Source organism: Candoia aspera, chromosome 2 (assembly GCF_035149785.1).
Source record: "Candoia aspera isolate rCanAsp1 chromosome 2, rCanAsp1.hap2, whole genome shotgun sequence".
In the NCBI taxonomy this organism is placed as follows: Eukaryota; Metazoa; Chordata; class Lepidosauria; order Squamata; family Boidae; genus Candoia; species Candoia aspera.
This window is the reverse complement of record NC_086154.1, coordinates 124,819,707-124,831,794: the sequence shown is the minus strand read 5'-3', so window position 1 is coordinate 124,831,794 and position 12,088 is coordinate 124,819,707. Positions and strand designations below refer to the sequence as shown.

Sequence of the window (12,088 nt, the reverse complement as noted above, 5' to 3'; positions counted from 1 at the left end):
TCCATCAATCCCAAAAGAAAAACCTCTGGTCTCAATTGTATATTAATCTTTAAAATCCTCTGAATCAGTGTATGTATTTGAATCCAGAATCTTCTAGCTTTTTTACATGTCCACCAAACATGATAAAATGTCCCTTGTTGCTCACATTTCCAATATAAATTTGATGGGCCTTTATACATTCTTGACAATTCCTCTGGTATCATATACCAATGCTATATCATTTTATTAAAAATCTAAGATTGTAACATAATGTAAATTTCAATCCTTTCAGTCACATATTTTTCCATTGTTCCATCTGTATATTATAACCAAACATTTTAACCCACTTTATCATACATTCTTTCACTTGTTCTTCTTCTGTTTTAATTTCAATAAAAGTTTATACATTTTAGCTACTACATGTTCATCGTTTGTACACAATTCTATTTCAAACTCAGTCTTACAGTGTTCAGAACTGTAAATTCTTTTGTCCACTTTAAATCTTTCTAAGAATTGTAAATAAGAGAACCATTGACAACTATATCTCTCTGCCACCAGTTCTTCTCTCGATTTTATTTTACATTCCCTTGACAAAATTCTAGCATCTTGTGATAAGTTAGCCATTTGTGTTTGCCTATTATTTCTTGTCTATAAAATGCTTCTTGTGCTGAGAGCCACAAAAATGTTTTCAGGCACAACCTGGGTTTGTATCTATTTCATATTCTCAGTATGGCTCATCTAAAATAATGATTTTTAAAATCCACATTAACCTTGACTTTATTGTACCGCCATTGGTAAGTATTTGGGAAATGTGAATACAATTTCCTAGTTGCTGTGGATCACTAATTAAAACAATAGCTTTTGCACCAAAACCCAAAGGCCACTTAAAAGTGCCAGTAATGTACTTACCTTCCTATCAACTGGCTGTCAGCTAACATCCCTGTTTTCACTCATGGCATCATATAAAGAACTGTTACCAAATAATTCTAACAAATTATGCACAGATTATTTTCATGTTACTTCCTCCTCAGACAAAGCCAACCTACCAAGTCGGCCGCCGGTGGCTGTCTTGCCTCTAGGAACTGGCAATGATCTGGCCCGCTGCCTTCGTTGGGGTGGAGGTTAGTAACAGCTAACAGCAGGCTTAGTAGTCCTTCCCTCTGCTAAACCTATGAACTCCCAGAGCTTGAGCATTCACTTTGATCTCATGAAGACTATTCACCATATCCTATTTCTTCCAAGCCTTGATTATGACCATTGAGCCTACTGAATACCAGCATGGAAAGGAACTTGAGAGGAAGGCAACCAAACTCATGAGCTTAGTCAGTCTCTTGATTTGTCTCTGGAGCTCTAGATTCTGAGTGTGATCTATTGTAGTTCCAGGAGACCCCAAAATTTGATGTCTGGCCCCATCCCCACCTCAGAGATGTGCTAGAGACACCATGTTGCTCCAAGGAATGTAAACGATTGGTTCAAATTGAGACCTTTCGTTTTTTCTAACAAGAGTTCTGCACGTACAAGGATTGCAGCAATTAAGGAAAGAAAAGAATGCAGTAGTGAAACCGTAATCAGCATCTGACCCAGAGAGTTTCAGAGAAGGAGCAAACTGATAATTTAACATAGTTTGGAGTCCTGAGAGGGAGATTAGACTGAAGTGTAATCAAAAAGTTCTCAACTGCACTAGGGAGATAAGAAAAAACTGTTTGTACTGAGAAGAAAAAAGATAGGAAAATAGAGAGCAGCTTTGGATTTTTTTTCACTTGCTTGCTTTTATGAATTAGAGTATTGATGAAAGTGGGACTAAGTAGTGAATGAAGGACTCTGTTTTCTATTTTGGGGGGCAGAGTGCCTTCAAGTTATCGTTGACTCCTGGTGACTGCCTGGACAAGATTTCAGAAGTGGTTTGCCATTGCCTGCTTCCTAGGGCTGAGAGAGAATGACTGGCCCATATTCATTGGTTCATTAATTTGGTTTCTTTTCATCTCTACTGTGTACTCTTTTAATTATATTTATATTTTTCTGTACCTTTAATTTGTAATGAAATCATTAAAATGAAGAAAGAAGACTTACATTGATAAATGAAGTCTAGAAATATTTCTGGGAAAGGATTCTATTCTGACAGCAGGGTTTGTTGTTGGGAATAAGGAGAGATCAAAATCTAAAGCTTTAGGAGACAGATCAAGTTGAGCACTAAATAAATCCCATTTAGAAGTAAACGTCCACAACATGATTAGGGTCCTCTTATATTCTATCTTTAAAAAAAACCAACCTATAGAATTTGAATTCATATATTCATGAGTTGAGCATATGAGTCTGAGTATTAATAGTTCACCATTTATAATGAGATGTAGCAAATAAGAGGGATGGAACCCAGTTGGGGCACCCTTACTTCGGATCTCCACTCAGCCATGTAATTTCTGCATACTTCTCATGGTCACTACCTTTCTGAGCAGGAGTAAATAGTCAGAAACACTGCTACACATCTGAAATGAATCAACTTCTGTTTTTAAGGGCTTCTGACAGAGTTAGCTCTGTATCACAACTGTTTTTCATTCTGGGTTAGGTTATTCCACACTGCCAATTTATAGCATCTTCTAGAGTTATCTAACCATTTTTGTGCCAGAATAATAGTAAAATAGGCAGACTTTGTATCACTTCACTGATGGGTAGGTGATGCTTGAAGATGTTTTAGGTGCTAGTATGAAAACAACCTTAATTTTGCCCTTAAACATTACCAATATGAGCAGTATCATGGGAATTAATGTTACTATATAAGCAGGGAAAAAGAGTTTGAACTGCCTGGCTGGATTCATTCTTAGTTGAAGCTTGCCTGGTCAAGGTGAGAAGAGGCCAGATGACAAAGATTTTACCTGGCCTCTTCCATCCACTTCCCTTTCCTAAAAAGTGTGCTCATAGATCAGTGACCTTTAATTTTCCTTTAATTTTCCTGCTCTGTTCTTTCCCAGGTTATGATGGTGAGAATTTGGTAAAGATACTGAAAGATATTGAAGCAAGCAGCATCTTACAGATGGATCGCTGGTCAGTGCAGGTGATGCCAGAGAACCCTGATGAGAAAGGAGACCCTGTGCCCTATGAGATAATCAATAACTATTTCTCCATTGGCGTAGTAAGTATGGTGTGGAGGAACAAACAAAAACACCAGAGAAGGGTCATCCTTTGGTCAAGAAGGCAGGGGGGATATTTACTCTCTACTTGTGCTGAGAGAAAGAGTAGTGATGATGCTGGGACTGCTGTCAGCTTGTTAATGCCCCTGAAGACAATAGGCCCAGGAAGAAAATGGCCATCATAAACAGTGATAGCAATGAATAGGCAGGAGGCAGGGTTTAGTAGAGTTTGAACCAACAGGAAGAGACAAGGTGGTAGCACTGGGATGAACTAGAGAGGGTGTTAATGGATTTAAGAAATGGAAGGGAGAGAGTGTTGGGGGTTGCTGCACTCTGACTCTTACATGGGACATACCCTTCCTCATGGTCGCCTCTGTGCTCAGGCATCTCCCATGTCCACAAAGCACCTCTTCAGCCCTGACTTTCTCTCTTTCACTTTCCTTTTCTTCAGGATGCCTCTATTGCCCATCGATTTCATGTCATGAGAGAGAAATACCCAGAGAAATTTAATAGCAGGTTAGTTCATCTGGGGGAGTGGGGAAGGGTTACAAGTGCTGCTATCCTGTTCCTTTTCAAGGCTCTAGAATCAAAAGTCTCCCTCTGAAACCTGGCCTGTCTAATTCTTTTGTGTTCAGGAGACTCTGCCCCTAGCAAGGTCCTCACTACCTTTGACACCATGATTTGATTTCCCTGGGAATATGTAATGGCAGCTGCCATGTGGTCACATAGAGAGGGTGTTTCTGCACTGGGCAGCGAAGAGAGAATACCCTGCCATGGAGGGGGGCTCTTGGCTGGCAAGCCCTGCCTGTGGATATGCTTGGCTGGGGCAGAACTGGGGCTCAACTACGCACCCTTTCTACATTGCCCCTTTTCTGAATAGGATGAAGAACAAGCTCTGGTATTTTGAATTTGCCACATCAGAGACTATCTTTGCCACATGCAAAAAGCTCAAGGAGTGTCTGTCTATAGAGGTGAGCATCTCCTTTTTGGTCTTGAGGTGAGCAGCTGTTCTGGGATGGGAACACTATTCACTCCTGTAACCAGCATGCGTTTCTTTGCAGCAGTGTCTACCACAGAGTCAAGCTTTAGTACCAAAATGGTTTTGTTTTGGCCCTGCAAATTATGTTTCCTTTGAACATGTGCAAAGTGTTTTTCTTTCTTTTACACTGACTAGCCAGGAGCAACCTACTACATATCTGGCATTAGGACATCAACCTCAGACAAAATAGTTGATAAGAAGCTTGAGCTCTCGGACCTCCCTGCTCATACCAGTGTCCTTTCTGCACTTTGTCCTCAGCCATGCAAGGATGGATCTAGAATTTGGATTATATAGTGCTGTTCGGATTGCATGCTTAAAAAGCTAGTTATTGTGTTGCTCACCTTCCTTCCTTTATGTATATCTCCACCAAGTGCTGCGGGCAGTCCCTTGACCTCAGCGGAGCCCTTTCTGGAGTAGCTGTCCTCAATATTCCCAGTATGCATGGTGGTTCCAACCTCTGGGGTGAAACCAAAAGGCCTTTGGGGGAGGCAGCAGCACGTAGCACAGCCGGAGGAGCAGCACAGCCTCAAGTCATCACTGAAGCTGAAATCCTGAAGAACTGTGTACAAGGTGAGCCAGAAGGGTGGGTAGATGGTACACAGTTTGGAGCCTTGTAGATTGGGCTGTTTACATTGTAGTAGGTATGACTATCCATAACCAAAGCAGGCATGGGTTGAGAGGGTGAATGAAGAATGGCATACGATTCCTAAGAGGCCAAGGTAGATTAATACTGTGTTGCCCCTTCTGAAACATTGCAGTGAGGATTTACTGGGAAAGCTTGAGTTCATGGGGTGACTTTTCTTGTCTTTGGCTTTTCTCCCTCCAATTTCCTATCCAGATCTGAGTGATCGGCGGATGGAGGTGGTGGGCCTGGAGGGTGTGTTTGAAATGGGACAGATCTACACAGGTTTGAAGAATGCAGGCACACGGCTGGCTAAGTGCTCCGAGATCACACTGAAGTAAGTGGGCTGTCAAGTCAATGGGTGTATTGTCTCCTCTTGTAGTTGCTGTTTAGAACTGTTGTAGACTTTCCTTCAACTTTCCCAAAGGGGGCAGGAGAGGAAAGAAGCCATGCACGTGGCCTTGGTACATATGAAATAATAATAATGCCTCTGTGAACATTCAGAGTGAATTTCTATTAGTGGTAATGGACACCCTTCCTAGGCTGAGTCGAACCAGTACAGTTGTATAGAATGACTTGGTGAGCGTTCTTAGGCAGCCACTATCCCTGAGCCTCACCCCAGCCCCACTTCTGCCATATGAGACTAAGAATCCTGATTGTAAAGATTGCTGTGATAATAAGTGATATGAAGATGTGATGGTGCTAGCTGTAATACAGACAAATCAAGACAGGAAATCAGTGCTAAGATGCCCAGTATTTACTGTTGTCTTCAGCATCTGTTCTTTGGATAATGGCATGAGGACCTCTGCAAAATCTGAGTGTTCATAATCTCATGCCAACTTCCTGTTTTTCTCATGTCTTTTTTGCAGAACCTTCAAACATCTTCCCATGCAGATCGATGGAGAGCCATGGATGCAAGCGCCGTGCACAGTAAGCATCTTCTAAGGCCATATTCTATGTTTTGTAGGGCTGGGAACGGACCTACCTTGGTGAGGGCATAGAACTCCTGCTAAAGGCTGCCTCATTATGGGAGGCTTTCTAACCAGCTTATGCACACAGTCAGTATCATTTGGCAAAATCTCAAACCTGCAATGTGTTACTTGCAGGAGTATAAAAATTGTTAGGAACAGTAAATGAGAGGGCTTTATTACTAAGCTAATCTATAAAGGCAGACATTTCATGAAAATATATGTAACCTAAACTATTTCAAATTAAATATATAATTTCAGAATGTCCACCAGCAATGAATACCAATTAAAAGCTATCAAGAACAGATGAGTTTTTCAAACCCTCTTGAAAGCAGCTGCAGATGGGGCCAGCCATTTGCCTTCCGAGAGGAAATTTTATAAACAGGGCCACTGAGAAGCGTGCAGTCTATCTCTTGGGTGGTCAGTAAGATGGCTTGTAAGAGTGATCTTAAAACTTAAGTAAGTTCATGTTATATGAAGGCAAACGTCAAGCTTCAAGTGATCATTGGCTGCTCTCTGTATAGCCAATAGAACATTTCTACCACCACCACCACCACCCTTTCTTACAACACAGCTCATAAGAGATCATCTGGGCAGTGAGGAATAAATGATTATTTCCAGCAGTGATCTTCATCAGGATGGAGTAAGATTGATGCAGTGGAGTATAATTAAAGCCTTTTCCTCTCACCAGTGGTTCTGCTTGTGAGCAAGAGAAAATGACTGCATAACATGCGTAATCAGATAAGCGCTGTTGTATTGTGCAAATTCACTAACCTGACCTTTTCTTGGCTAGGAACACCCACCACCACCAAGAACTCTAACTTAATTGTAGAGTTACTTATTCTATCCAGGCCTAAATGTCACACATACTTGGAAGAAAGACTAAAGAGAATCAACCCTCTCTCTGCCTGAGCCTTCTATTTTTGTTCGGGTTTTTTTTTTAGTTTTCAGTTAAAAAAAAAAAAGCTGGAGGGTAGTTCCAACTCCAACTGGGTCACTGCAGATTTTTTTTCCTTCGGATATTTTTTTCTCAAATTTCCCAGAAATACTCCCAAACACCCAGGAAGTGACAGCCACCAGAAAAACTGGTGGGCTGTTTTGCAAGATGGCCACCCCTAGCAAGCAAGCCACATTACTAATTAAATAGTTGCCCAAGAGTAGCAGCAGGCATGGTGGGGACTGAGCTGGTAGGTGTATTCTTGTCCACCCAGAGAGCTCTAAAGGCCAAAGTGTCACTTCAAACAGGCTGGCAGCTGTTAAGTGGTCTTCAAAGTCACCTGGACTCGGATTAGGGCTTTAAAGGTCAACTGAGCTGGAAGCTCTATCTTGATGGATGGATTGAGTGCCATCAGGCCAGGGTTGACTTTTAGTGACTACATGGATACCTATCTGTGACTTAGTTTGGTGAAGAGGAGATGCAGCCAGACAGTGGTGCGTCTGCTCTAATCATTCAAAAGCTGTGCGATGGGGTGTTGAATAGGCAAGTGGAGAAAAGGCATGAGTCCTGCTGAAATATTGATGCATCTCATTTTGTCTTTCTTTCAGATCAGAATAACTCACAAGAACCAAGCTCCGATGCTCATTGCACCACCTCCCCGTTCCTCCAGCTTTTTTGGCCTGAAAAAGGGACCCCAGGAGACCTAAACAAGGCTTCTCTTCCTTCAGGGAGCAGCTGCCCCCACAGAAATGCAACCTTGGGGCCCCTGTTGGGATATCCTGCCGCTTTGCGCCACAAGGAGAGTCTAGTTCCGTCACCACCATCCGTAGCAAATTAGAAGAAGCCAAACTTCTCCTATCTAGTACGTGACGAGGCGAGAGAGTATGCTATATCCAAATTCTTAGCTTTTGCAACACAAATCGGCCTTGCCAATTTCCTAGTCTGAAGCAGGAGAACTTGGGGCCCTCTGCCCTTTTAGGTTTTGCAGCACCCAGTAATTTGGTGTTGCCCTCAGGTTTCCTGCCTATGCTAGTATCCGTTTTAATGTGTGGATGCCAATTTCTTCCTTTCTTGCCCACTAAAAAGTCTCTGTAGACTGCTGCCTCTTGTCCTTCAAATTCTGTTCCTTGTAGATTTTCCTGTTTGCACTTGCAGTAACTACTGAAAGACAATGGTGGCACCAGCTGTTCTTTCCCTCCCCTCCCCTCTTTTTATTTATTATGATTCTGTGCCAAGTCCTTCCCTGTACAGTTTTCTCGGAAGAGTTTCAACGTGGTAATAAAGGGCCGGGCTTGGATCTGTTCTCCCACTGTAGTCAGTTTTCTTGGCTATAAGCAGAAATTAGCTCTTAGGCTGTGGGCATCCCCGTTTTTAAAACTTTATCTGCCTTTTGGTCAAAGCTTGTAGAAAATGCGACAAGGCATATTTTGCTGGGGATATGTATGTGCATGTGCATGTGTGAGTGTGACAACATGCACACAATGTTATATGATTTCTGGCCCACAAAGGACAGTGAAATGGAATCTTGCCATTGGATTATTTACTTGCTATTGTGGGAGCGTTATCTCAGACAGTCAGGCATAGCTACATTGGCATTGAATGCTAGGGCAGGAGCAGCCCTTCAGATGAGATGAAGTTCAACCCCTAACCAACACAGCCAGTGGTGAACGGTGTGTTCAGCGACATCTGGAGGGCCACAGGCCCCCAGGTTCTTTGCACACTGGCTTTGTTACTGTTTGCAGCTGTGCAGCAGAATATGCACCGAAGCATGGAACGCTTGTGCAATGCATTGCAATCATACAGAGGATCCAAACTGAAGACCACCATATTTGCTGGTACAGCTGCTCATGATGAAAGCCTTAACTGGATTTATAAAGGTGTCAGCATGGACTTGCTGCTTGTTTCCTGCTTGGTGGGTTGTCCTGCACTATACTGTGTGCAAGAAGGCAATATGAGATAACACAGGAATCATTTAAGGGTAATAGCAAGCACTGTAGATTTCCACTGTTACTGGATTTCCCAAATCTCCTTTACCATTAGTCTGCACAGTATATGGATAGTTATGACTCTAGGGCAGTGGAAGCAACTTCATTCCTGCTATGGGAACAACCACGACCCAGGAGGGTTAGGTTGATGAGTGGATCTATGTAATACAAGAGGGACAGGGAGCTGAGTTAAACATGTGCATTAAGAGAAATAGCTTCTGTTGGAAAAGCCTCTTGTTCAGTTCTTTTTGTTCCCATAAATGATTGTGATACGATTAAATTCTTAAGACAAGTTTACCAGCTGTCAGTTTATCTTCTAAAGGAAAGTGTTTTTTCCTACATTCCTTTTAAAAAAAAAAAGTAGATGAAAGTAAGTAGGAATATCCATCCATCCATCTTTTCAATATCAAAAAAGCCCCCTCCCCCCCAAAAGAATGTGGTTCTAAAAGCATAATAGGCATGATTAGGGGAAAAAATATAGTCTATCAGAGAAAGATCTTTGGTTTAGTCATCCCAAATTCTATCTGTCAAGGACTGGGATAGCTTCTTAGTACCAAGTGTGAAAACTTGTTCAGTAAGATTAGGGGACAATTGTTAAGAATGTTTTTCACTATCAGTCTTATGAAGTCAGAAGGTTGCTTTTTATTTTATATTAAAACCTATTGTTTATTCCTTTCTGGCACTAGGGTTGTGTTCTATTTTGGAATGTATCCTGAGACTCAACAGAAGATCCCTACCATTCTTCTCCAATTGAAATTTCCAGGCACACGGCACTACAGTGCAGTTGTATTGTGTGAAGGCCCAACACCTATTTCTGTTGCAAGTCACCCATGAAAGCAGAACATAGTGCAACAGAAAAAGAGTGGAAGAGCCTATTCCCTTTCCCCTGAAATCATCTTCACCATTAGCTAATTTTATCCCCATAATGTCCCAGGCCTACCTTTTGGAGGGACAAGCTTTAAGGGCCAAGTGTTGGTTAGGAAAAGAGAACATTTCTTTTCCCTGAATTTAGTGAAGGCTGGGCTTACCTCATTCTAAGACATCAGTGTGGTTTGTCTGTGACAATCCAGCACTGTGCTTTGTAAACACTGGTTTATAGCTTAGTGTGAACCCAGCCCAGCCAATGTGGCTTAGTCCGCAAACCATAGCTAGGTGATATATGAACCATTCTCTCCCTCTCACTTTCTTCAGTAAAGCATCCTCTGCTGGGGGGCTGTGCAATAAAGAAGGAAGACTGTGGCTTGTTAGACCTGGTTGCAATGTATTGTTTTTGGCCTGGGATGGGGGATAGGGATCCATGCAGTATCTCAGATGATACCACGCCTTCCTCAATGGAAGGGCAGGATGCCAAAGGCAATGAACACATCATGTCTGAAGAATTAAGGCCTTTCCATACTTACATTTTTAACACAGTAAAAGTGCAGATGTTCATCTGCTGCATCTAGGTTTGTACATTTGTTGGAGCAGTATCATGTTTACACACAGAGAATCTGGCCCTGCCGCTTTTTGTTTAGTGACTTGTACAACAAAAAAATGCAGTTGGTGTGTTTGTGTTGTAGGGCCATATGGGAAAATCCATAGCAATGTGTGGTTTTAACCCACAGATACTTGTCTCAGAAGTACAATGTGCTGATATCTGTGGTTTCCAAGGTTCTGGAAACTACTGTGGTTGTTTTCATGAGCTGCAGACAAGCACTGTGTTTGTGCTCTTGTGTGCTCCCAAGTGCCTCTTCCCGGTTGAATCGGAAGCACTGCACAGCCCTAACCTGGTTAGAAAGTCAGGCTGGGGAGACCCAGTTCTCATCCCCATTCAGCCAGGAGCCACACTGAGTGATGATGCTCAGAGTTCTGAGATTAAAATGGGAGCAAGAGGAAGCAAGAGGCACCTGGCCTAGGGCTTCCAGAGAGACAGCACAATGTAAGTATTATGCATTACTGATAATGAGGACACTTGGTATGTCATTTCAACGTGTTTTAAAAGCAACATCTAACACGGATCTCAGCTTAGCAGCATGGCCTGGGAAAACAAAGGGAAAATGGAAACAAAAACATTTCAAAATAAAAGACATCAGACATTGCATAAAAAAGAGAAATACTATTTTATGGCCTGTTGAGCATATGGCTAGTTTAAAAAGCCAGCATGTAGAGATATTTTCTTAGATTTTATTGGACTTCTGTATTATTATGAAATATGGAATGAATCTGAACACTTGTATCTGTTGAAATTATAATACAGTATGGCATGAGTGGTGCTTGAAGGAGAGCAGGAGATCAGGTTGTCCACAATACTGTAATGGGAACAAAACAGTTGGTTGCACCAGAGTGGACTCCATTCAGAGCTCTGCATTTAGTCTTACACAGCCTTTACTCTGTCTTGGCGTTAGTAACATTGTGAAAGTTTTAGTCCAGCTGGAACTCAGGCCCTCAACAAATCTTGATTTGATATAACCTTCATGAGCCTGGGGCCCTCTGGATGTGTTGGACTACTGCTTTTACATCCTGGAACTAGCCTGACCAATGATCACAAGTCAAGGATGCCTGATTGGGGAAGGGTCAATTAGCAAATGGAAGAATTTGTACACCAAAGATGGGCATTGTGGCCAAAAATGGGCAGCTTTAAACATAGTTTTCACTGCTCTAGGATTGGCTCCACACCCAGCAATTCTAGCAGTATCTGTTCAGCAGACACTGCTGTGGTGAGTTATTTCTACCTTGGCTGCAAAACGTGTTTTAAAAGTGCTGTGAAGCTAGTTTATTTTTTGAGATGCTCTGGTTCTCGGGAGCTTATGGGTGGGCTGTTGACTGATGTGTGGAACCACTTGCCTCACCCTCCCTGCAACCATACCAGCACGGGTTTCCAGGGGAAAAGGGTTTGGATGGCTTTTCAGCATTTCACATAAGAACAACTGGGCTTTTTGCAGACAGCCAAATAGATGCAGTATGAAATAAGGATGGGGATGGGGAAGTAATTTATTTTATTGACCTTTAACATCATGCACTGGGTTTGGTTCTCTGGTATTGCATTCTTGGCATCTTGGAGTACAGCAGTAATTTTTTTCACTCCTTATTTCTGGAGTTTTCAGATTGCTTTTGGGGTTTCAGGAGCAAAAACTGGTGTGTGGGAGGAACCAAAACCATCTTACAGTAATAGGCTAGAATGGGACAAATGATAATCCCTGATCATTCCAAAATCTTCCTTATCAGAACTTTTGATAGATTGAAATGACTTAAGCAATCAGCTCTTGCTTGCTGCCTTTGCACTTTCTGCCTTATCTCACTCTCAACTGCAGGTAAATTAAAACTGATAAACCCCAACCTTACTTTTGCTGGATAATGACACAAATGTAATAAAGAAGAAAACCCTAATCACTATTGGAGATGCCTTGTTGCAGAGCTATGCCAGTTTTTGTTTTCCCCAAAAGTTTGGTTATAG

At 42.1% G+C, this 12,088-nt stretch overlaps 1 protein-coding gene across 5 annotated transcripts in view; it reads left to right on the top strand.

Annotated features, from left to right (window-relative positions):
* Positions 1–8,952, top strand: part of DGKA (diacylglycerol kinase alpha) — an 82,330-nt gene extending 73,378 nt beyond the window's left edge. For all 5 annotated transcript variants that reach the window (XM_063293519.1, XM_063293518.1, XM_063293517.1 and 2 more), the window contains 8 exons: positions 1,011–1,100; positions 2,946–3,106; positions 3,556–3,620; positions 3,985–4,075; positions 4,515–4,713; positions 4,982–5,102; positions 5,635–5,695; positions 7,279–8,952. In XM_063293519.1, the coding sequence (XP_063149589.1) occupies positions 1,011–1,100; positions 2,946–3,106; positions 3,556–3,620; positions 3,985–4,075; positions 4,515–4,713; positions 4,982–5,102; positions 5,635–5,695; positions 7,279–7,377 (887 nt within the window). In that variant the 3' untranslated portion in view covers positions 7,378–8,952. The remainder of the gene's footprint in view (positions 1–1,010; positions 1,101–2,945; positions 3,107–3,555; positions 3,621–3,984; positions 4,076–4,514; positions 4,714–4,981; positions 5,103–5,634; positions 5,696–7,278) is intronic.
* Positions 8,953–12,088: the final 3,136 nt, after the last annotated feature.